We start from the raw sequence: 26,937 nt of genomic DNA on the forward strand, positions 1-26,937 counted from the left end.
ATGTTTACCACACCTATGAGTTGTTATTAATCTTTGTTACACCCTTGAATTTCTACATATGTGGAGGTAGAATGGAAAAGAACGTACTAACTTTGGCCCACCTTGTTGTGTTTATTGCCCTTTTCGCTGCACAGAAAGAGTTTGTGGGCAGTCTGTTACAGTCACTCTCCAGCAAAGCAGATTGTACCTGTGCTTCCCTCCCTCCTCGTGTTTAGGAATCCCTCAAGGTAGTAACAAATGAAGAGTACTATTGATCCATTACACTTATTGATTGATATTTGTTTCCTGTATTTGTTATTTTTATAAACAACATAAAGCAGTGAACATAGCTAATACTCTTTTCTCCTCCTATTTTTCCCACAACTATGTTTGGTGAGTTAGACTGAGAGAGAGAGTGATTGGCCCAAACTCACGCAGCCAGCTTTCATGCCTAAGCTAGGACTGGAACTCACAGTCTCCTGGTTTCCTGGTCCCTTAACCACTAGACCAAACTGGCCACAGCTTTTCATCTACATATATCCATGCAGTTTTACACAGAACTCATAAATCTAATTATTTCACAAATTAAAATTTTATCTTAATTATATTTTTTATTTATTTCTTCTGCACATACAAAGAAAATCTAGAAAAGAATATACGGTAATGAACAAAAGCAGATTAAAAGGAGGTTTATAAACATAGTCCAGTTAGCTAAAAATTAAAAGGGATGTTAATATATGTAAACATTTTGAAAAAATGAGAAGCACAAATATGCCATTATATAAATATCATTATTACATGATAATTACCAAGTTGGCAAAGCCAACTGATATATGCTATGGAAAAATAAGAGTTGGTTCTTTAATAATAAAAATAGCCACCAGTATTATTGGACACTGTACATAAAATAAATCATCTACTGATTGTTTTGATTTCTAAAAATGCAACGGAGAATGATTTGTCTATTTTGGTGCTGCTTTTTTTATTTCAGATAAGCTTTGTGTTCATCAATTGGTTTAATTATTCTTTTTGCACAAGGGCAGAAGTCTAATATTTATTTTAAGATTAAGTTTCAAATATCTCACTGGAACATGTGGACCCTTTAGGAGAAAGCATGACTGATTCAGCTTAAAGGCCATGCCAAAATATGCTTGATAAAGAGACAATATAGGTGGAAACATGGAGGATAAGCAGTGTAGAAAATGGAATGTTTCAATAATAATAATAATAATAACAACATGATCAACAATAATAATAATTGCACAGTCAGCCCAATGTTCAGACTGGGTTTTGCATTTGGATGTTTGATAGTGTTTCTACTACTCTTGCTTGCCTTTGTCATAGTCATTCCATTTCTATTTGTATGTGTTTGTATTTTGTTATCTTCTCCAGTTCTTTCTCTTCTATTCTGTTGTCTCCTGGCACTGCCACATCCACTATCCACACTTTTTTGTCTTTCTTATCAACAATTTCTAGGTCTGGGGTGTTATGTGGCTGATGCCTGTGTGTCTGAATTCTAAATTCCCCAGAACAATTTAACGTCTTTTTCTATGACTTTCTCTATTTTATGGCCCCACCAGTTCTTGCTTGCAGGCAAATGATATTTCTTGCAGATCTTCCAATGTATCATTGTTGCTAATTTGTCATGCCTCTGCTTGTAGTCAGTCTGGGCAATCTTCTTGCAGCAGCTTACCAGGTGGTCCATTGTTTCTCCCCTTAGAATACCCACCATCTTGTCCTCACTCCCCCAGTGCATTTATCATTATAACTTATGTATGTCTTAGGAACAAATCCAATCTTATCAATCTATACCAGTTTATTTAGAAGCACATTTTATCCTTTTGTGGTAAACACTTTATTATCTACATTATGTAACAAGATGGGTCAATATGGTGATGGACAAATTGGATCAATCCTCCTATTAGATAGCAAATAAATTAAAGCTCCCTACAAAGAAAAAGGAAATTCTTTAATGTTGCTGAATCTCATTTGTTTCCCAACTTAATTTTTGTCAGAGGTTCCTGTAGTGTAGAATGGACTTTTAAATCATAATTATTGTTAGTAGTTCTACTATTACTAACATTATTATTTTATGGTTTTTTAAAAAAGAATATAATTAATGACTAGGTATTTATTTATTGATTAATTTTTTAAAACTGCCCATCGCTATCACAGAGGGACCCTGGATGGTGTAGAAGCAAATTTGCACTAGGGACTATTCCACAAAAGAATGATACTGCTTTTTATCAAGTAATTAAAATCACTGTTCCTCATTAAAACAAATCAGACAAAAAGTTCTCAACAAAAAGGTTGAAGAAGACAAAAGAATAGTAAAAAACTAAGAAAACAAATAGTTCCAAAAGAAAAGCACTTTGCTTTTCATGAACTCCTTACTATTCTTTCATAACACAATCCACATTCCATGAGATTATAGATCATTACCATTCATCTTTTAAAAACTAGACAATATTGAATTCTATGGTTAAATTTTGCCTCTCTGTCAAAATGAAGGCATTTTAAGGCTGCGAAAACAGCTTGTTATATTTTTTTTCGGTCAGATCAACATAACACAGCACAAGTCTTGTATGGCATGGGAGAGGAAATAAGCCCAATACAAGGAGTCAGGTCCAAGTCATCTTTAGATGTTCCTGGGGGTGGCTGGAAGGTAAATTTCTGCAAGAGGCTGGTGAAGAAGAGGAAGAGCTCCATTTTGGCAAGGTTCTCACCTGCACATACCCTCTGACCTGGAAGAAAGCATAGGTGGCAAAAAAAGAGATTTGTGTTTATTGGTTTCTTAAACTATTTCTCAAGGGTTTCCCAATGTTCTGTGGCCATGGAGACATCAGCACACAAGAAAACAATAACAAATCAAAGATATGGAAAGATGTAAAAATGCAATAATGGAGAATGAAAATTTTTCCAACTACTAAATGGCAGCAGATTTCTGAATTTGAAAATAATATCAAAAAGTTGGAAAATTAATACCAACACATGGAATAATGCTCCTCTTTAAAGTATCTAGGTATCACATTCCCTTAGTCCTGTATATGAAAAACTTAATATCCTTAAGATATTTGATTCCAAAAGACAGCAATTAAAATATTGTAGGGCAGGTTGCTTGCTCAAATATTTAAGGAGCCAAGATAGGTGTTGGGGTGAGTGGGTTGTTACTTAATTGGACATAATCCAAAATAACTTGATGGGAAAGATTTTTGGCCTCCCCAGGGCATCCCTTCTGCTTATCTAATTCTCTGGTCTTTGAGGAACATTTAGTTCTTGGAATAGAGAAAACTTCTGACAAAGCCTTCTGAAAAGGATGCTAATAAATATCTGATTGTGGTACACTCATCTATATTTTCTTCCTGATACCGTTACAGGTAATCTTCAATTTACAAAAGTGACTGAAGTTATAATGGCACTGAAAAAAATGACTCATGACCACTTTTCACTGGCCAGCTTAGAATGAAATCAGGGCCAAACTACTAACAGTAGGTGAGCTGAAGGGCTTGGACCTCAAAGGACTGATTAGGTTATTTTAGGTGTGTTTCAAAGCATTAGGATTCAGGGTTCTGTTTTTGCTTTGTTGTCATTTAAACTTAGAAAGAATTGTTTAAATTGTACTTAATTGTAGCTCTGGTTTAATTTTAATCCAATTCCTTTCTCTCTAACACTCTTTTTTATCATCTTATTTTATTTTGCTTTGTTGCATTTTACGCTCTGCCATGTTGATGTGACCTAAGAATAAAAGCTTAAGAAAAGCTAATAAAGGGTCCAAGCTAAGAAGAGCCAAAACTCTTTGGTCTGAAAGCCCCAGTCAGCCAGGAAGGCTGGAAGGCAAGATTCCTCCTGGACTGCCAAAACGCAGAGATGCTGAGGCCAGCACAGCAGGAATAACAGTAACTCAGGCACAGAGCTGAGGATTCCCCTGGCAGACTCTGGAATCAACATACTCGTCCCTGAATGAGCCTGTCCATGAGGCCTAAACTCTTGTCAGAATAAGGTCTATGAGATCAAGCTTTTATCAATTGTTTCCAACAAGAAATTAAGAGTTGCCTTTTATAAAACACACTCTCTAAGACATCAGAGAATCTCACCTGCGGAAAATGGCATGAATGCATCTCTTTTCACAAATTTTCCTTCAGAGTCAAGAAAATGATCAGGATAGAATTCATGAGGTTTCTCCCACTGGGATTCATCACGGAGCACAGAAGTGAGCAAGGGAGCAATGTACGTGCCCTAAAAAAAATGAAAGGATAAAAGGATGATACGGAAAGGAGTACAGTATGTCCATTTAATGCACACCTGTAGAAATTAATACAGGGATATTGTAAAGTGTTTATTGAGAAGTAAATATGGGACCTGGTGCAATGTTCAATTTTAAAAAAATATTAAAGCTATATTTCCATCTCCATCTTTCCCTGTGTTTGTTTTTAGATGCACCTTGGTTTTAAACATAACCTTTTTTTGCTTCTGATTTACATTGTTAATTAACTATCTGGTTGAACACTGATTTGTTTTATATACCCCTTGCTGGACTATAAATGTGAACTCTTTTTACTGCTTTGTTTTGGAGTTATGAAACAATATGTCTTTTGCTGCATGGTAACCTATAGTGCAAAGGCTTTCTCCTTGATAATTTCACTACTGATTTGATTTGATTTATATTTGCATCAGATTTCTACAACAAGGATTTTGTTTGCTATTTTACTAGTGTTTAAAAGAACTGTTTCATTGTAGTTGTTTATATATATATGATCTTTTTTTCTTTTTCTTTCTAAAGAAATGGGGATTTTCCATTTTTTTCCTATTTACTCTCTATTGTGGGAAATATCTTTATTTTTTCCTGTGGTCATTTTGTTATGGAACATCTATTTCTTTTGTCCTTGAGAGGAATTGCCTATGTTTTCTTGTCAAAGTCTGGCTATAAAAGAAATCTGTATCATATTAAAAATGAAAACAATAAATCAAGGATTTTTAATATTATACTTTATATGATTTTTACAATGCCCACAAAAAGAGACACAAAAGCAAGGCAAGAACCAGATTAACTTAATATCAAATCCTTCTTGGAACCTTTAAAAAAATGCTGTTCAATTTACAAGCACTGAATAAAAAAATTAGATGAAAGGTCTGGTGATTTAAGAACAGTCATAAACCAACCGACTGTAAGGATGATACTCAGATACAGGTAACAGCAGGTAAATCTGACTTGCAATTGGGTGGATTGGAAGTCAATTTGTTGCTGACCGAATTGAAAGAGAAGGAGCTTTGTTTACGAATTTCAGTCTCTTTGGAGAAGGCTGAATGGGGCATGAATTTAAAAGGCTGACAAATGGCAGTATGGATCAGCAATGAACTCGAATTTATTAAGAAAACTGATAGAGATTGTGGATTAAAAGTATTATATTAAATCGGGGGATAACTATTAAGAGAAGTAGTGGTTCAACTTGTACAAAAACCTTCTGAACAGCAAACGCTGCAGGGATATTCATAACAGAGTTCTATGACTTTGGGGAATGAGATGCAATTGTTTGAAAAGATCCCAGTTATAATTTTAAGGAAAAATTTTATTTTTAAGAATCAGTGGAAGATATTTGATCCTGGACAGAACAGAGATAATAACTGCAGTGGTTTACGGTAAATTAGAAGCCATTGTGGATTTTCTGTGAAATACAGGTAATCCTTAAGTTAGAAATGTAAGGGAGACTGCTAATTACATTCGTAACTTGAGAATTCATTGGAGTGAATCACGTTAAATGAACATGAAAATTCCCTGCATTCACTCATGCATTCGCTAATCGAATGTGCAAGTCATTAAGTGGATGAGGTATCTCAGGGTAAGAAAGAGCATAGAGAGGGGGCCTAGTGCTTCTGACCACCCAAAGCCTCTATCAACCCACTGGATTGTAACATATATATTTTTTTCTTTTCTTCTTTTTCGTTTTCTGAGCTATTGGGTGGATTACAACTCACCATCGGGCCTTTTTTATTGGATTACAAATGAATTAGCCATTGGGCCTGTTATTGGATTATAAATAAATAAATACAATAATTAGAAGATGAGTGCCTCAAACTTGGCGAAAGGGGTGAAGAAGGGCTCTTCGGCCCCTGCCTCAACTTTGGTGAGCCCGGCTCCTCAAAAATCTATTATAACATTCTTACAGCAGAAAGCCCAACAAAAGGACACACAAACTATTCTCCAGGCAATTGCAGATTCTAAAATGGAAATTAAAAAAAAGATTTGGAGAAAAACTATGAAGATCTGAAAAATGATTTGCTTAAGATGCACCAAAGAATGGAAGCTTTCCAACAGGCGATGACAGATACCCAACAAAGAATGCAAAAAATAGAAGACAAATCAGTAATGGTGGATCAAAAATTAGAAGTTTTGCAAGATGAAAATCAGAGACTGGCGCAAACCAATGCAGAATTGGAGGAAATATGGCCATCATAGACATGGAAAGGGCATCATATTTTTTAAGATATCAAAATATTGTAGAAGAGAAGGATGAGAGTTTGCTAGAATTGATGAGTGGATTATTGGCAGATCTACTTGGAATGGAAATGGATAAAATGAAAAGAGAATTGAATCAAGTTTTTAGACTCAACTCAAACTATGCAAGAAGAAATAGAGTGCCTAGGGAGGTCCATGTTAGATTCCTTAAAAGAGCTACATGAGATGAGATCCTGAGAGCAGTAAGGGATCAACCACTGAAATATAGAGACAAAGAACTTGTACTGCTTAAACAGATTCCTAGAAGAATAAGAGAAGCTTGAAGAGAATATCAATTTTTAACAAGGAAACTGATTAACAGAGGGGTAAATTTTAGATGACTGATCCCAGAAGGGTTATTAATTTTTTGGGACTCGAAAAGATATAGATTGGATACTCAATGTTAAGCAGAGGAATTTTTCAACAATCATAGAACTTTTCTGGAAAAAGGCGACCTGTGGGTCGCAACCCCATTTGGGGTCAAACGACCATTTCACGGGGTCGCCAAACAACGCAGTCCACCATTTTTTCCCCTTTTCCTTAGCTGTGCTACTCCCTTTTATTCTATTGGCTTTTGAAAGCCAATAGAATAGACTCTCTTGAATAGAGTCTAATTCTATTGGCTTTCAAAAGCCAACAGGAATTGTCCAGGCTGTTTCTGCCCTGCTGAGTCCGCCAAAAGTTCCATTCTGCAAATGTAGTCCTCGACTTACAACCGGTTGAGTAGTCCTCGACTTACGACCGGCTGGGAGGTCGCGGCATTAAAAAGGTTGAGAACCACTGCTTTAATGCAATTGCGGATGCAGTACGAGATTATAAAAGTCATAAGCAAGAGAAAAAAGGAAGTAATACTTTATCAAAATCCTTTTTAAAAATGAAAGATGAACTTTGTCTACAGGATATATGGAGAGAGATGAATCCAGAAAAGGCGCAATATACCTTTTATTCTAACAGACATAAATCATGGTCAAGAATCAATATGATATGGACTTCTTATGATTTAAAGACTATGATACAAGAAGTTGAAATAGAACCAAATATTTGGGCAGACCATAATTCAATTAAAATGACTTGGAAAGGAGCTAGGAAAAAATTAGATTCTTGAACAAATCTATATTGAAAGAAAAAGAATTTCTACAATTAGCAACAAAAGAAATGGACTTTTTAAAAAAAATTAACAAAATAAGAAGAAACTATTATTCAAAATATATGGGATATGGAAAAGCATATTTCAAGGGTCTGGCTATAACTTACGCTGCCAAAAAGAACAAAGAAAAGAGACAAACACAGTGTAGATTGAAAGAACAGCTTAGTACTTTAGAATCGGAGCTACAAACTGACCCACAAAAGAAAAATTTGAAGAAACAAATGGACTTAATAAAACACAAATTAAACTTACTTGAGATGGATATATGGGCACAACAGATTAAATGAGCCAAACAGAACTTTTTTGAAAATGCTAATAAACTGGGAAGATGGCTTGCATATAGATTGAAAAAAGAAAGAGAAAAAAGATTAATAAGTAAACTGCAGGATTCAAAGGGAGAGTTACATTGTCATAATGATGCAATGAAAAAAATTATTAAGGTCTACTTTATAAGGCGGAGGTGATTTCTAAAGAAACAATTCAGGATTATTTAAAAGAAGCAAATCTTCCAAAAGTTCCTGAGAATATGCGACAGAGGTTAAATGAGAAGATATCAATGATGGAAATTACAGAGGCAATAAAAAGACAAAACACTGGAGCCAGATGGATTACCCGCAGAATTTTATGTAGCCTTACAAGATACTGTAACTTCAATTTTGAAAGACTTGTGTAATGAAATTTTTATGCAGACAAAAATACTGAACTCATAGATGGAAGCCAATATTACTCTGATACCTAAGGAAGATACTGACCTTACACAAATTAAAAATTATAGACCAATATCATTATTAAATGTGGATTACAAAATCTTTGCGGCAATAATGGCAGAAAGAATGAACATTTTTTTAACTGAATTTATTCACCCAGATCAAAATGGCTTTCTCCCTAGAAGACAGATAAAAAACAACTTAAGGATTATTTTAAATGTTTTGGAATACTATGAAAATTATCCAGGGAATCAGATGGCACTTGTATTCCTTGATGCACAAAAAGCTTTTGATAATTTAAATTGGCAATTTATGTTTCAACAGTTACAGGAAATGGATTTTGATGAGAACTTTATTAAAGCAATTCAAGCAATTTATAAGAAACAAACAGCAAGAATACTTTTAAATAGAGATTATACAGATGGATTTGATATAAAAAAGGCACGAGATAGGGATTTCCACTATCTCCCTTGTTATTTATTCTTACATTGGCGGTATTGGCTAGAAATATTAGACAAGATAAGGAAATTAAAGGTTTAGAAATTAAAGATCAGAAATATAAACTACAGGCTTTTGCACACGATTTGGTCTTTATCTTAGAGGACCCACTGGAAAAAGCCCCTAAACGTTTGCAGAAAATCGAGGAATTTGGGGATGTGGCTGGATTGAAAATAAATAAGGAAAAGACTAAAGTCTTAACAAAAAACTTGCCAAAAAACCCAAATCTTCAAATAGCTAAAAAAGTTAAATACCTAGGTATTTACCTAACTGCAAAATATACAACATTAAAAGAGGACAACTATGAGAGATTAATAAAACAAATAAAAGTAGACTTGGAAAAGTGGGAAAATCTTCAATTATCACTGCTAGGAAGAATAGCGACGGTTAAAATGAACATTCTACCAAAGTTAATTTTTCTCTTTTAAACAGTCCCTGTCAAATTGAGCAAGAATTTTTTTGACAATTTGAACGCAATAATACTAAGATTTATATGGCAAAGAAAGAAAGCAAGAATTAAATGTAAACTTTTATAAGATTCCAAAGACAGAGGGGGGTTTGGACTTCTGGATTGGAGACTTTATTATCAAGCAGCTATTTTGCTTTGGTTGAAAGAATGGATTACGCTGAGAAATAAACAACTTCTCTACTTAGAGGGACATGACCTCCAATTAGGTTGGCACACCTTTTTATGGTATGAGAAAACTAAAGCACATAAATACTTTCAAAATCATGCCATAAGAAACGTATTGCTTTCAGAATGGGAGAGAATTAGACACAAATGTACATGAAAATACCTGAGTGGCTTTCAACAATGGAAGCATTTGCTTATCCGAACTTAATTAACTATAATAAACTTGTTAGTTATAAAGATATTTAGGATAAAGATGGAAAACTTAAAGACAGGCAAACTCTTCAACGACAAGGTATTGAGTTAACATGGTGGTCTTATTTGCAAATTCAAACAAGATATGAAAAAGATATAAAATCAATGGGATTTTACAAAAAGCAGATTCCACTTGACAAAATACTTTTGAAAACAGACAAGAACTTGATTAAGAAACTTTATAAATGTCTGTTAAGGTGGAAGATGGAAGAAGAACAAGTAAAAGAAACAATAATAATATGGGCAAAGAATTTTGGATACTCTATAGACTTAGAAGACTGGCAAAAACTTTGGGATAAAAATATTAAACTTACTAAAGCAGCAACATATAAAGAAAATCTATATAAGATATTTTTTTATTAAAAGTTTTATAAATTTATTACAATATAAACCCTCCCACCCCTTCCCCCTCCCCCCACTTCCCAGAGCTGATTACAGGGTAAAACAAAAGAATAAACAGATATAATCCAACTAACATAAACCAGCTATACCATCAATCAAAACCATAAGATACTTTAACTCCTTATCAATACAAATATTAAAAAATTAAGTCAAAAATAATAATATAATTAAAGCTATTAATAATTATCTAAAATCTACTCAAAAGCAAGATGTTTTATAGATGGCATATGACACCAGTTCGATTAGCGAAGATGTTTAAAAATGTATCAAATACTTGCTGGAAATGTAAACAAAATTGAGGTACTTATTACCATGCCTGGTGGATATGCCCTATCACAAAGAAATACTGGCTTAAGATCCATAGATGGCTGGAAAAGATGATGAAAGTACAGATAGAAATTAAACTGGAATTGTTTTTGTTAGGAATAGTAAGATCTAGCTATGGTAAAGAGAATGACTACATATATTAACTGCTGCGAGAATAGTATTTGCCCAATTTTGGAAAAATAAAAATTTACCATCCGACCAGGCTATAATCTCAAAAATTTTAGACTGTGCAGAAATGGACAAATTAACTTTGGAGATGAACGAGAAAGAAGATTCAATTTATTTTAAAACTTGGGAAAAGTTTTATCGATGGTTAAAAATATGTTAGAAGATGAATTGAGTTTAAAATTGAAAGGAATTTTAAAATTGAATAGAATAAATGATAGATTTCTAATTAAGTTCTATTTTGTTAGATTAATAATATTTTTACTACCAGTAACTTTAAATATTAATGGTGATGATCAGAAATAATTGATAAGTTATTAAGTATGGATATCTACTTAGAGGAATTTTACCCATTTATCAAATTTTAGTGATGTGATTATAATTAATTTGACCTTTATAACTGTTTAATATTATATAAACTTTGTATTTAAACTTCATGTTTATTCCTATGAATTTCTTTTTTTCTTTTCTATTTGTGATTCTAACAATAAATAATTATAACTAATAAGTAATATATTAATGTGTTAAGTTATTATAGTTAATTAGTAATATATTAGTAATATTATATTAAGTATCACTATTTTATATTAATTAGTATGATTAAATATGTATACCCAGACGGGTTTACTTGTTGAAGCGTTGACTTATAGTGGGGGATAACCCCACGATTGTACCTATCCCTTCCCCTGGTCTAACCTTTTTTGTTTGTTACCCCTTGTCATACCCTTATTGACCCTACTTTCCCTTTACCCTCATAAAATTTAATAAAATATGTTTTTTTAAAATATTATCTTTTGAAAATGTTGATGAGCTGTCTCCTTTCCATTCTCTCTGCTGCAGTTTTGCTTTGAGAAAAGGCTTGCCAAAGTCTAGAGGGAGATTGCGTCCCTCTAGGCTCCAATTATCTTTACAAAAAGCCTTTGCCACTGAAAATGTAGCTGTGCCGAAAATGTAGCTGCTGCCACATCCCTCCTGGGCTTTGTTTTCAGTGCAGTTCTGTTTTCAGTGGCAAGGGCTTTTTACAAAGATGGCTGGAGACAAGAGGGACGCAATCTGTCACTCCTGAAGACTTCTCCAAGGAAACAGCAAATGGAGAGAAGGCTAAAGAACTGAATCCATCCCTCCACTTGCAAAACATTTTGCCATAGCTCTTGTCCAGGCCTCAATTCACAGAGAATAGAGACCTAATGTAATGCGAGATCATGTGAGATCAGTACCGCGACATCTTGCGCTACTGATCTCGCAGTACTTTAGGCCTCTGTTCTCTGCAAATATACTCAAGGCCTGCACTCAAGGAAACTGAAGACTCACTTGATCTTCGCAAGGTAAGTGAATCTCCAAAGACCCAGTGCCTGTGAAGATTCAACGGGATGGGGGGGGGAATAGGCAGAGCGAATGTTGTAGAGCCTCCACGGTCATTCGTAAGGGTGAATGACTGCCATGGTGCTGCAACATTCATAACTTTGGGACTGTGTCAGAAGTACTTGATGGGGGATTTATGTCGTAACTTCAAATGGTTGCTAAGTGAGCTGTCATAACTGAGGATTACCTGTACAATGATAGATTGTTAACAGAGGGCTTTGAAGAGTAATTTGTTTGGTTTACCTGCTGGGTACTTTCTTACAATAGATAGATGGTAGGTCAAATAGAAATGTAGAATTTTATAAATTGTAGACTTGTTTTGCAAGGGCGGACTCTGATATTGCTGAAATATATTTATCAGTATTCAACTGGGAGGAGGCAATTTATATGTTTGTTTGGGTTTTTAAAAAATGAACACTTTTTAATATTGCCTAGTTTTTGCTTTGTTTACTGTTGTTTTTCTTTTTTCTGTTGAGGTTTACATTTTAATCTTGTGAAAAAAAGAAAAAGAAAAAATATCAAGCAAATGCAGGACCCAGAACAAATAATCAAGACTTACTGAAGACAAGGAGGGGAAATAAAGCAATACACTAAGACAAGGAAGAAATAAAAGAATAAAGCAATAGAGGAGAGCATCTCTCATAAATCTGGAGGTGGGGCAGTTTTGGAATGCCAGATTCCAAAGAAAAACATCTCCCATTGGCACCTTGATTGATGCATCTATGAAAATTGTTCTAATACGATAACAGTCTATGGCCTAATAATTGGTTTAGCCAATTCCATTCATTTAAGGACTATTTTTTCTACATACGCTACACAGCAGACTAGATCTTATATAATACAGTGATTTCAGATTAATCACCTTGGGGATAAAGAAGCCTTTGAAAGTTATGTCCATGGTGGTTGCATGTGGCAAATTGGAGGGAACGATATTAGCAAATCTTTGAAGTTCATGAATTACAGCATCAGTGTAAGGCATTTTGGCTCGGTGGTCAGTCCTTGGTTGGATATCACCAATTTCTCTTGCAATTTCTTCTTGGATCTTACCTGGGAAAACAAAATGATATTATGTATCAATGATATTATTATTCATTTTTTTTGAAATTTGTTTTAAATGGGAGTTAATACATAAATTCTAAATTCTGAATAATACAATAGTCACTAATCGTGATCCTTGGATGACGGCCCTTCAGACGGTCACTCATACACTTTACAAATGGACTGCTGTAATCTACTGTACCTCTGGAAGTCTTGCAGACCATTCAGAAATTATATCCAGCCCAGTTTGTGGCACAGTAGATAGTGATTTGTGTGTCTCATTATGTCCCTGTAAGCCCATTGGACTACTTTTAATAGGCTTCTGAGTGCAATTTGAATGCTGGTGAGATTGGGTAAGTGGGCACACTTTGGATCCAACAATTAAAGGCATCTAATGGTACTCCAGGATGTGTGGCTTCTCGGAACTGATACCACCTGGAGATCCAAATTGCTGGCACTCTGATGAAATTCAGAAAACTACTGAAGACCTGACTATTCCCCTGGAGTTTGTGATAGATTGAGGATGGAGCCCTGGTTAGATGGGTGTTGGTTTTTCTAGATCTTCAGGCTGTTTATGAATCTTTTTTGGGGGGTGGGGTATTGTTATTTTTAAACTGTAGGCAACTCAGAACCACCAGGAGTCATGTGGTCTCCAAATTGCTGAATAAAAACAAAATAAAAAATATATCTTTGAAGAACTGGTGCTAAACCATGAAAGAACTTTGTCAGATATTAAAGAAACCAAGCAAATTCATATAGGGGGAACTATCAGAAGGATACAGAGAACAAATTCATATATGAAGGAAATATTACGAAGATGCAGAAAATATCATTAGTGGTAATTTTAAAAGTCATATTTTCTGTGGAGTTCAAAATTTGCATAGGTACATCCAAACATATTTCACCTGCACTATTAGAAAATCTGTTTGTGCTTGATATTTCATGATATTAATCTGAGATCTCCTACTTTCACACTTTTCCACTTCTTTCTCCTTTTAAGAATATTTCCATTTAGAGAAGAGATTTCCCTGCATTTATTTTCTCCATTTATTTTGTTCTTAGTATTTAATTCCTTCAAAATTCTGTATATTCTTTAATTATTACGTTCTGTTAATTACGAATGGAACTATTCCTTTACTCTTTTGCTGTCATCATTCTTCTTTCATTCTGTTTTCTGATGTGACATCATAAGGTTCCGTTATTTTGCATTTCTGAAATGATTTTGTTTGACATATTTTAAACTTCTTTTTGAAATTATGTGCCCATATCACAGGGGAAACCTGCATTTCTTTAATAGCGAGAACCTCTTTAATAGCAAGATCCAGCACATATGAATCCTTGACTACACTTGGAGTCTTGTGGAAAGAAACATAATCTCTTATTTTTGGATTTATCTTTTAATTGTTCTAGTACTTCCCAGAAAAGCGGTTTGCTATTCCATTTTTCTTTATCTTTTCTGATTCTGGATGCTCCTGGCCTAGTTTTTTTATGTTTCAGCAAATTGACAAGGTTTTCTTTTCTTGCAGATTAATATTATCAACTTTAAATATTTTGAGTTTATTAAAACTCATTTTAATTTTTGATGTAAGTTTAATTTATTTACCTTTCATGAGATCAAAGTTGCCTTGTTTATTTTTGGGGTGTGTGTGTTGTTTTTGATTTGCAGATGATACTATGGTCATTGGCCTTATTTGAGATGGTGATGAGTTTGCATACAGATGGGAGGTTGAACAACTGGCACTGTGGTACAGCCAGAAAATCTGGAGCTGAACACACTTAAAACTGTACAGATGAAAGTGGATTTTAGAAGGGCCCCCTCTATTCTACCACCTCTGATTATATTTGACAGCACAGTATCAGCAGTAAAATCCTTCACGTTTCTGGGTTCTTATAATCTCCCAGAATTTGAAATGGGCACCTAACATTAAAACTATCATTAAAAAGATGCAAAAAAGGGTGTTCTTCCTGCATCAACTCAGGAAGTTCAGATTGCTCCAGGAGCTGTTGATACAGTTCTACAGAGAAATTATTGAGTCTGTCATCTATACTTCAATTACTTTCTGGTTTGGTATGGAAACTAAACAGGAGAGGTACAGACGGCAACAGATAGTTATGTAGAAAAAATAACTGCAACCAGCCTGCTTTCCACTGAGGACTTGTATACTTCATAAGCCAGAAAGAGGGCTGAGAAAATATCTACAGACCTCTCACATCCTGGACATAAACTGTTTCAACTCCTCCCCTCAAAACACCACTATAGGGCATTGCATGCCAAAACAACTAGACACAGGGACAGTTTTTTCCTCCCATGCCAACATTCTGCTGAACACCTAATTACCATAGTACTATCTTATGTCTAAGGATATTTACCCATGTAGTAAGGCTGTATTATTATTATCCTTCTCATTTTTTCTACTACCTACTCCATTGATATCTTATGGTTATTATTACTTGTAATTTTTTTGTACACTTGTCTGTATGTATACTGAGATCTTATGCACTAGAGTCAAATTCATTGTGTTTCCAATCACATGTGGCTAATAAAGTATTCTATTCTATTTGAAAGGCAACTTAATTCTTGGCTCATCTCTTTCCTTACATTCAAGAAGTTTTCCAGATGGCAACAATTCTTTTTTCAGTGATTTTTATAGCTTTATTGCAAGCCAATATTATGAAAGTGCTTACTCTGAATTTCTGGGTACTTCATCATTAGGAGTATGGCCCAGCGCAGAGTGTTTCCCATTGTGTCTGTACCAGCACCAAATAAGTCAGCTACAAGACATATAAGGTTTTCATTATGGAAATATCCATCATTTGCCATCTTCATATTCTCCTGAAGTGTATAAAGAAAATACTAGTAAGGAAACTCAATCTACACACATAACCAATATTCCTGAAATCTAAGAGGACACTTCATATGTGGTGTTCTGGCCCATATAGCTCTATGGCCCATATAGCTCTATGGCCCAGCTCTATGTTGGAAGGTCTGGCAGTTATTGGGTTAAATGCTAGGTATGTGGATGGGTCAGTGGGAGGAGTTCCAAAGGTCTTTGGGAGACTTCCTGGACACAAGCCACATGGGAATCTCTTTGTCTGTAAGAAGCATGGGCCATGGAAGGTCTCCCTATAAACATAAAGATGGTGTGAAGAGCAATAACACTTTCTTACCTAAAGGGATGATCTAAAAGATGAACAAAGATGTATTTCCAGCAGCACCAATCACAACGTGAACGCAAGTAATCTTTCTCATTAAAATATATTTTGTTTATTATAAGATCGTTTCTTTTGAGTTAACTATCTGACAGGATTTAAAAGAGATCATTTTAAGTTTGTGTCAGAATAGTAAGAAAGTGTTTTCATAATTTGTGTCATCTTTTGAAAGCAAATAGTAAATTGGCAAAGATTAATTCTCCTCTCAAAGCTGCAACAGTTTGAAGAAAGAGAATCAAATTGGTTAGCCCTTTCTCTACATTAACCTTCAAGGAAGTAAAGATTCTCTTGATGCCTTTAAAAGCCTGCAAAGCCAAGCCAGCATGTCTGTGTAAAAAACAGCTTTCAAGGAGTGATTCAGAGGTTTTGTTATGCTAATTCGCTTGCTAGCTAACCTTCAAAGTAAAAGTACCTTGTACCTGTTCTCAAATTAATATTTATAGCGGGGAGAAAGAAAAACAAAAAATCTACACTTTTATTCCTTGCATGAAATGTTTGAATTTTAACACCAAAAGGAGCTTGGGCTTTCCCCCCTCCTCTATTTGCCAGTGAATCACACAGCCTGAAACAAAGAACTGTTTAATGACTGCCTCTAAAGTTCAGACAAAAGCAAGGTTTATTGCCTTTCAATGAACTCATCTGTTGCCATAGTGACAGCCCTAGGTATGCTCGGAATTTCAGCCAATGTTATAAGGAGGAATCATCGCAGAAGCACCCCCTGGTGATCATGCAATTTTTTCTTCTAGCTGAGTCACAACAGCCACAGTTAATTCAGCACACAACAGAGCAAATCTGTTAGTTAAAGTGCAAGCTACTTAAAGTTATCCCAAGCTACCAACACCCCCAGAGGGCACAGAGTGATCTTACCAGAAGCATTCACTCACTCACCCAAGCTGAGCACTAAGCTGTTCCAGCTTGAGGGAACTTAGGCAGAAGAAATCAAAGCCAAGTCTCTTTGCTTATTATCACAGCTGATGACCCAGAGTTCCAGCCTGCAACTCGCCAGGTGGGAGTTTGTACCTCTACATTCTCTCAGTGGCTCACTAGCAGTAACGTGGTAATAGGAAGAATTTGGCCAGCCTTTTTAACACCCCCTAGAGGGCACAGAGTGAACTTACCAAAAGTACTCACTCACTCACTCAAGCTGAAAGCTAAGCTGTTCCAGCTTGAGAGAAAGGAAGCAAGAGCCAATTGCCTTCGCCTATTATCACAGCTGATGACCCGGAGTTCCAGCCTGCAACACGCCAGGTGGGTGTTTGTACCTCTACATTCTCTCAGTGGCTCACTAGCAGTAACGTGGCAATAGGAAGAATTTGGCTAGCCTTTTTAACACCCCTAGAGGGCACAGAGTGAACTTACCAAAAGTACTCACTCACTCAAGCTGAAGGCTAAGCTGTTCCAGCTTGAGGGAAAGGAAGCAAGAGCCAATTGCCTTCGTCTATTATCACAGCTGATGACCCGGAGTTCCAGCCTGCAGGTGGGAGTTTGTACCTCTACATTCTCTCAGTGGCTCACTAGCAGTAACGTGGCAATAGGAAGAATTTGGCTAGCCTTTCTCCAGACGCCCCCTAGTGGTTAAAGGAAGCTCTACACGCAAGCCTTTAACCGCACCCAGAGAAGCCCCTCTAGTGGACAAAGGGTGAACCTGGAAGCCAGAGCACCCTGGTAGCTGACCCACAGCAAGTGACCCCTAGTGGTGAAAGGGTGAACTGCACTGAAGTACCCACAAACACAGGAAAACGCACCCAGTGGCATCTCCACCCACAGACAGCACCTCAGAAGCTGATCTACAAGTAGCAACCCCTAGTGGTCAAAGAGAGAAGTTCTTCAAATTCTCTTCAAAATAGCTGAGAAGGACACTGAACCTATCCTAGCCATAGCTGAGTGTCCTACTGGTCTAGCAGAAGGGGTTCAACCTATCAGCCTAGTTGAGATATACCAACCAGCCCACTGCAGCCATGCACTCACATCTGATGGAAAGATGGGAGTCAATCTACAAGCACCATGAAAGAGGCTGGGAGAGATTGTACAAACTCTACCATGAACAGAAGGAGGAACTCTCCCCAGAATGCGCACACGCAGTAGAAGGAGATAAGGAAGACGCCTATGTGCAATGGATGGACTCTGAATGGCAACTAAAGGATATTCAGGAACAATTAAGAGACTCAAGAATCGATAGCAAGATGCACAATCTCAAGGTACTAAACAAGGAATGCAAGAAGTTTCTAGAGAGCTCACAGGGTTCCCCACAGCCCAAGCCTCGACAGAAAAGCAGACTGGTCGACAGGGCCGAGTCTGAAGTCTCCTGCTATTCATATGCACCATCCCAATGGTCGCACACAGATCCATCCCACGTGTCTGAAACAGCCTCATCTTTTCGCCACATATCCAAGACACATTCCAGCATGTCCCAACAACCGCACGTCACAGGACCCTCACGCCATTCAAAGGCATCTTCTCGCCAGAGCCATACATCTCAAGCCTCAGGAGCAGAGAGCATCGCCGCCCGTCTCAGGGAAGCACGGATCAATACCGCAATGGCTAACGTTGCTGCACAAGTAGCAGTAGACGACAAGCTACATAGAGAAGACTTGGCCAAAGCTCAGGCCAACTTTGAGATTTTCCAGCGACAACAGAAAGCAAAAGAGGCAGCCGCAATAGAAGCGATCCTGCAGAGAGAGTTAGAAGATGCCATGTCAACGCCCAATTTGGAAAGTCTAGGAAGGGAAAGTTCTCACAGCCATGTACAGGCCTATGTGGACAACCAAAGCGCATTCCAGAATGCACAGATGAGAGCACCACAGCCAGCCACAAGCCCCCCAAGACCGAGTAGACGAACAGAGGAATCTCAATGACCTGATTTGCTGGTCAACCGCAGAGTTGATGTCACGACACCTAGGTCACGAGATCCTCCCACCGTTGCTGCCACATCGAACCTGATGGGATTACCAGCAATGGCAATGACTGCACAGCGGGGAGTGCCACAAGATCTTTCCACCATTATTACCCCATTGAACCCCATAAAACCACACCTACAACACTGCATGCTTGTGACAACCAAACCTGTTTTGGTAGCAACAGTGTTCCAACCGCGCCTAGAACAACACTGCACGCTTGTGACAACCAAACCTGTTTTGGTAGCAACAGTGTTCCAACTGCGCCTAGAACAACACTGTATGCTTGTGACAACCAAACCTGTTTTGGTAGCAACAGTGCTCCAACCGCACCTAGAGCATCGCATGTTTGTAACAACCAAACTTGTTTTGGAAGCAACCGTGTTCCAGACAAGCAAGACTTACTACAATTTAGCTTTGTCCATAAATGACAAACAAGACAAACAACGCCCCCAAGACTGGGAGTCATGGAGCGTACTCCCAAAATGTCTCCAAAGCATGCAAGTGCAGCGCATGTACGTCTCCAGCTCACCTGCCCCAGTGCAGAAGAAAGAGTTGTATGCTTCCTTAGATGTGCCTACGAAGGTGTCTGCAGCCTTAAGATATGTCTCACTCTACAGCGGGGAGAGCCACACTTATGTTATCTTGTTTGCAACCATAAGATGCATCAGGGTCTACAGCGGGGAGTGCTGCAGTCTCAGTGTCTTCTTAGGAAAAGCGAGATTAACAATACAAGAAGGCCACACCGTACCAAGGTTACAGCTATATGGCACCACTTTGGCTGTAAAGCTGACCAACTTGACAGCAAAGACGTTGTGCCTTGAACTACAGTCCACCACCTTCTACGCAGACAGCAAGGTGATGTCAAGCTACATCTGCAAACAAAGTGGACACTTCTACGTCCATGTAAGCAACAGAGAGAAAAGGATTGAAACATCCTTAAGCCCTGAACAATGGCAACATGTGCCAACAAATAAGAACTTTGTTAACCAAGTGAAGTGGCCCAACCTTGCCACGTAGATAACAGAACTGATCTGGCTAGAAAGTCTTCAGCTCTTGGCCTGTCCAAATAGACAGATGCCACATAGACCAAAACATTATGCACTTCCAGCTTCTGATCAAAGTGCCAACCTTCAACCTCAGACACCCGGTAAACGTCAACCAATCCACTTCAAAACCCTGTCTAAGTGGAGACAACTGAAGTTAGGCATAGTTTTGATCGTCTTGATCACTTGTCTCAGCACCCCAAGAATTAGCCTTGTAGAAGCCTGCAAGGACTTACTGCCTTTCATGGACTCCATGTCATTAAATACACTGACACCCACACATGAAGTCCTCACCCTGATGACAACAGTAGCAGTCCTCTTCAGTACTCCACCGGTGGCTCCAGACCCTTCGGTTCTTGAGTATCCTGAGTCTTCTGCTCAAGCTGTTGTTCCTGATTCTTCACTTCCAGCTGCTGTTCCTGACCCTTCAGTCCTAGCTGTTGTTCCTGATTCTTCAGCTCCAGCTGTTCCTGAGTTTCCAGATGTTCCTGATCCTGAGTTTCCAGCTCCAGCTGTTCCTGAGTTTCCTGATGTTCCTGATCTTGATTCTTCAGCCCCAGCTGTTCCTGAGTTTCCAGATCCAGCTGTTTATGTCTTTCCAGGTTTTTCAGTTCCTGAGTATCCTGTGAATCCAGTTCCCCTCATTCCCGAGAAGCTTGGGTTCCAGTTTTTTCTGTTCCAGATTTGGTTCTAGTTTCCTTCACAGGAAGAAGACCTTGTCTCATTGGGAGACAAGACTGCATACCAGAACTATTGGCCCACGGTTCCTGCGCACCGGGGCCACCTACTTGATGAACTAGTTTACCCAGCTGAGATCCAGATCATGAAGCCACGTGAGTCAGGTCGTGACTCAAAGACACTTGTACCAGGCTGATCACCGATTTGGTCCATCGCTGATGAAGACTGAACCAGAAGATTAAACCTCAAATTATGTATTGTCTTATGCATTGTTTGATGTAACACTTGCCTTTTTCATAATTGTGCATGTTTTATGTTTACCTTATAGTTATGCATGTTTGATACCAAGTTTTTACCTATTTAGTCACAAGTTAACCACAATGAGTATTGCATGCCTTGATGCTACGTTTTTACTATTTTAGTAGTGGAAATATAAATTTCCAAGCGGGGAGTGTTCTGGCCCATATAGCTCTATGGCCCATATAGCTCTATGGCCCAGCTCTATGTTGGAAGGTCTGGCAGTTATTGGGTTAAATGCTAGGTATGTGGATGGGTCAGTGGGAGGAGTTCCAAAGGTCTTTGGGAGACTTCCTGGACACAAGCCACATGGGAATCTCTTTGTCTGTAAGAAGCATGGGCCATGGAAGGTCTCCCTATAAACATAAAGATGGTGTGAAGAGCAATAACACTTTCTTACCTAAAGGGATGATCTAAAAGATGAACAAAGATGTATTTCCAGCAGCACCAATCACAACGTGAACGCAAGTAATCTTTCTCATTAAAATATATTTTGTTTATTATAAGATCGTTTCTTTTGAGTTAACTATCTGACAGGATTTAAAAGAGATCATTTTAAGTTTGTGTCAGAATATGTGGGTAATAGCCTCAATTGAGAGGTTATAGTTGCCCCAACGCTATTGGATTTCTAAAAGGAAAACTCTAAAATCAAACATTTATACAGAAAGAGAAAAGATTGGCCCAAAGGGATCACCCACTCCTATCCCCACTTGGACCTATTCCTCCAGAAAGGAATAAATATTTATGACATTTTTAATGGAGAGAGAAATCAATCTGGGTATAGTAACTGTAGATTCTAAAATAAAGTAAGAAGAGGGAATGATTAAAATTGCTTTGGAAATTTATTTCGTTCAGTATTTCTGAAATAAAGATCTTAACCAACCTGCAGGTAGTATATATGGAGGTGAATTTTTAAAATATTTTTTTAAAAAATCAGTAATAAAAGACATGGGTAAAATAATCCATTACCTGTCTTTGCCGAACAAGAAATGATTCAATAAAATTCCTCTGGTCATTTTCATCAAGATCTTGGAGATATTCTATGAAGGTGGTCTGTATGAAATCATGGAACTCCTTTTGATTCTTCATTATTATTTTACGGGCACCCAAAAGAAACCCCAACTTGGGAAACAAATTATATAGCTGAAAGAATGATAAGGGAAAACTTATATTATAGAAGTAAATACTTCGAATTTTTCAGGAGGACATAGCAAACATTTTTATAAAAACAATGTTCCCCAAGTCCACAAAAAAAATAAACCAAAATAATGAGGAAAATCTGGGTAGACGGTCTCTCTTGCTTCATCCTCTTTTTCTCCAGAGCCTTTTTCTTCTTCCCCTCCTCTATATAAGCTGCTTTATATAAAAAGGGTGCTCGTGTATGTAGTGCTTTATATAAAGGAGTGCTGATATATTTAGATGACATTTTAATTTGTATTAGATTTTTTTATTTGGATACTCGAGTTGGAGGTTGACAGTAAAGGTAGGATTTGAATTCTGATATCATCATGTTCATTGTCTTTGGATGCAATCCTGCTACAGATAACATGCTTTGCTTCTCAATAAAGCTTGAATGACAAACATTCTGGTGCCTGTTTTTCATGACTTTTTTTTTTCAAATAAGAAATCAGATTACCAACAAAGCAGGGCTTCCTGCAAGCTGAATATTTTCCGTAGTTATCTTCAGTAGTCGTAGAAATGTGGTATCTTCATATTCATAGCGTTTCCCAAGTAGAATAGAAACAATGATGTTGGAAACAGCAGCAGTCAGAATTCTTTTGACGTCAAAGGGTTTTCCTGACAAATAGGTCAAAAAGAATTGTGAGTGGATTAAATCTGCTTTCTACTGAATTTATACTCAAGAGCAGCTTACACAAAGGCAGCATTTCTCATAGAAAGCTATAGCTACTGCTGATGACATTGGAAGTGTTTAAATTAAAAATATGAAAAACTATTTCAATGGTAATTCATTGAATTCATTCAGAATTGCAATATTTGGCCATACATCAGTGATATTTTCTTTGCAACTGTGGAACTCCCTGAGAATAAAATATTTGGCAAGTTATTGCAATGCCTGCTCATTAAATGATTGCAGTTTTAAAGACCAAAAGGCTTGACCAAAAGCAGGAGGCGCAAGAATTCCAGTTTACAATATAGTTTCATTCTTAGATGAAGAACTTGTAACCCACTCTAAATAGAGGGTTTTCAGGAGTCTCTAAAGAAGAATAAGTCTAGAAGTGATTGATGAGAGACTGTCGTGTTACACTGAATTATCAATTCAAATCCTCTGGAACCATTCTGCCATCCATAAGTCACATTCCTGTAAATATACTTAACATAAATTGGACAAGGAAGCATACTTATAGGGAGAAAACAATGGGTTTAAGAATTATTGGAGAGAAGGTATCTCCCAACACAGTCCTTGTTCATTTGCTATAATCTGCAGAAATTATTTCCTGTTCTACATTTATCCCAGAAGATGCTCCATTACCTGCATAAGTCTCCATTGTCTTCGTTAAGACACTACACTCTTCTGTGATTTTGTCTTCAATGGTCCTCTTGCCCATTCCGTAGTCCCGTAATGTGGATAATGTAAACCGTCGCATCACTTTCCAGTGCTCAGCACGAGCAAAAACAAGACCTGAAGAGAAAATGGGTAAGATAATGAAATATAATTTTACCATCCTTTGAAGCTCATTCTTGTTTTACAACTTCATTAAAACATGCTCCATCAATTTGATCAAGCGTTTCATCCAGTCTATCCAAGAACTTGTCTGGAAGGTATTTCAAAATTTGTGCTAAAGATTTCTCATCCATTTTCTTTATCCTCTGCTTTTGGTGTTCAGCCTTCAGCATCTCCTTATCAAAACAAAACAAATAATATAAAGCAAAGATGAAAGGAATCATCATTTTTCCATGTGCAAATATCTTCTACTAAATGATTCAAAACTGTAATTCCAACTCCTCTGGTCTCTTAACCCATTATTACTTTTCAAAATGTCATATATCAAACATCTTTCTGCTGCAAAATCCCAAAATCATACATTTTTAAAACTTTTAAAATCAAATTTACAATATTTTTTAAGGATGCAGAAATTCCCCAATGAATACTAGCTGGTCGAAAGGGTCTTAATATCTGAGAGACACTGGCAAAAACATTGCACAAAGAAAAGGTTTGCATAACCATGTATATGAGAAGAGAGAAATGCAGAAATTCCTCCTACTAGAATTCCTCAAACACCCACCCCTCTACCCCCAAATTTGCAAATATGCAGAATAAGACATGGTGGTGAGCAGTATGCAAGGCTCATGGGCTTGGTACAATAGTGACTCAACTTTTTATTCTCCAGTTACCTCCATTGGCACTGAGGGACAAAGTCACAATGGCACAATAAAGGTTTTGGCTGGATTTTCATCCTGGTTGGATTTGCAGAAGCCTCTCACTCATCTGAGGTTCTTCTGGCAGTTAACCTCAAATGAAAAGTTCTACATTATACTGATCATACATCTGAAAGTTTGTCAACTACAATCCAGAACGAAATAACTCACCAAACCCTTTTGCTATATCTTCAAAAATGGGAACAAAGGGCCTATCTGCAAATGCATCAGCCTGGTTCACTAGAGCTTCTTTGACCGTCTCATAGCCAGTCAGCACCACCATCTCCTGGAATCCCAGTTTGATGCGGAAAATGGGACCATATTCTTTTGACCACTGGAATTCAGTAGAAGGGAAACAAAGAGACAATTTTAATCAATAATTAGAATTACATACATAGATGTTTAAGAAACTACATGTCAAAATTCAAAAGGCACATATAATATTATTTCCCTTTTTTCTTCTATTGACAATTGTGATGGCATATTATTCTTTATAATTTTTAATTTTCTTGTGATTTATATTTAACATAAATGCTTATATAATAAAAAATCCTCACAAAACAGAAATGCTTGTCAAGCTAAGAAACGGTTTCTGAATTGTTGAAACACGGTCATTTGTGCAGGACATACTTTGAATCATAGAATTTTAGGGCTGGAAAGGACCTTGGAGGTCTTCTATTCCAACCCTCTTCTCAAAGCAGGAGCCTTATACCATCCCAGTTAAATTGTTGTCCAGTATATTTTTGAAAGTCTCCAGTGATGGAGTAGCCACAATTCCAGGAGGCAAGTTATTCCATTGATTAATTGTTCTCACTGTCAGAAAATTTGTCCTAACTTCTAGATTGTATCTCTCTTTAACAAGTTTCTACTCCTTACTTCTCGTTCTGCCCTTAATTTTGGTTGTGTATTGATCACTGAAGAAATTGATTTATTGATTTATAATTCTGCTTAAAATGTGCAAACAAAAATGTGCTTCTAAGTACATATCCAGTCATTCAGCTTAAGAGCATTTATATTTCCCCAAAGGCTCCTTGGGGTTTGAACATTTCTGCAAATCTAAATAAAGAATAAGAAAATTGTTTATTCAATTAGAATATTTTACATTGATTAACAAAAAGATTTTCTTGAAATAATCTTTCCAGAATATTTAAATGTATTCAGATACCAGATAAATATTTCCATATACAGTAAACACCATCTGGAAGCAGATCAGACTTACCTGACTAAGTTACCAGGATTTTGTCCCATCCCAACAAGTTTTAACAAAGAATGGTAAAGATGGTTGTTAATCACCAGGCTTTACCTCTGTCATTGTTCTGTAAGGCCTCTTCAGATCCATCATGTGCAGATTTCCCAAAATAGGTATGGTCTTGGGTCCCGGAGGGAGATTGGGGGAGTTGTTATTCCAGAAACTGCCCTTTTTCAAAAGGAACATAATTGCAAGAAGAAATATTAATAATATTAAAATTGTTCCAATCCAATCCATTTTCTTTTAGTAAGCAGTTTTCAGTAAAAATTATAAGGAATTTTGAAAACTGAAATGATTCCAGCATGTATTTCAAAGCAAGGTATAAGCAGAGCCCAGCTTCTCTTTCTACTGAATCCTCAGACTGCTCTGTTCAATAAAGGACTTCTGAACTTTACTCTTGTTTTTTTCCAATAGGAATTTGATCTGTCCTTGCATGTGTTACAGAAATAGTGAAATTTTCAAAAACTTACCAAACCAGTTTCATGTATTTGTTCATGAAACCCAGTTTTTAAGATCGATATATAATATACACATAATCTATTAAAATATGGAATACAGGATGAATTGAATTCCAATTAAGCCTAGGCAGCAAAATAGTTGGTTGCTTATCTAACATTATGTCAAGTGCCAGTGAAATCAGAAAATCCCACAAATTTAGTGTCTAGCTTCTTGGAAGGTCTTGAAGTGGCTAAGACCTTGGTAGAGAGACAAACTTTGTCTCCAACTGCTATGGGTGGGCACTCCTGCCAATGGGCATCTGCTGCCTTATTGTAAGCCTGTTTCAAGCTGCTTTTCCAAAAGGTGTTGAACAGCAAGTTGCTCCTGTAAGTTGAGTCTGCCCCTGGGACAGCTGAGTCCAGTGCAGGGTGGTCTGGCAATAGTTTAGGATGTGTGCCATACATGGATTGAAATGGTGTCATTGAAGTCAATCAATGCAGTGGATTGTGGTATGAAAATTTTGCAAGTGAAAATAATGATGGCCAGCTGTCTTGACTTTAGGTGCAGTAGCACCTCAAGTATTGTTGAAGAAGCTGGTTCATCTCGTACTATTTTTTAATGTATTGACCATGTAGTGCTTTGTCTTCTCACACCTCTATTCTGTTCTTCATTTGGTCGTTCGTGTAGGCCATTTTGATCCCTCCAGTAGTCAGTAAGCCTTCCTGGCATACTACCTTTAATAC

General features: G+C 37.0%; 1 protein-coding gene across 1 annotated transcript; it reads right to left on the reverse strand.

Moving 5' to 3' along the window:
* Positions 1-1,352: 1,352 nt before the first annotated feature.
* Positions 1,353-26,096, reverse strand: LOC120300419 (cytochrome P450 2K6-like). The gene is made up of 9 exons (XM_039326402.1): positions 25,811-26,096; positions 24,679-24,841; positions 23,621-23,770; positions 22,766-22,926; positions 22,099-22,272; positions 15,690-15,837; positions 12,829-13,013; positions 4,074-4,215; positions 1,353-2,723 (listed from the first exon to the last, which is right to left on the reverse strand). Exons 1-9 carry the CDS (start codon positions 25,991-25,993, stop codon positions 2,539-2,541), a joined length of 1,491 nt encoding a protein of 496 aa, XP_039182336.1. The 5' UTR covers positions 25,994-26,096; the 3' UTR covers positions 1,353-2,538.
* Between the last annotated feature and the right edge of the window lie 841 nt (positions 26,097-26,937).

This window comes from Crotalus tigris, unplaced genomic scaffold, assembly GCF_016545835.1.
Source record: "Crotalus tigris isolate CLP2741 ecotype Arizona unplaced genomic scaffold, ASM1654583v1 scf7180000024340.7048381, whole genome shotgun sequence".
NCBI classification, from domain to species: Eukaryota; Metazoa; Chordata; class Lepidosauria; order Squamata; family Viperidae; genus Crotalus; species Crotalus tigris.

Coding starts and splice junctions, on each gene's coding strand:
- LOC120300419 (XM_039326402.1), bottom strand. CDS start 25,993: ATGGATTGGATTGGAACAATTTTAATATTATTAATATTTCTTCTTGCA. Junction 22,927..23,620: donor GACAATGGAGACTTATGCAG/GTAATGGAGCAT, acceptor CCTATTTGTCAG/GAAAACCCTTTGACGTCAAA. Junction 4,216..12,828: donor AAGGCTTCTTTATCCCCAAG/GTGATTAATCTG, acceptor CATTTTTTTTAG/GGCACGTACATTGCTCCCTT.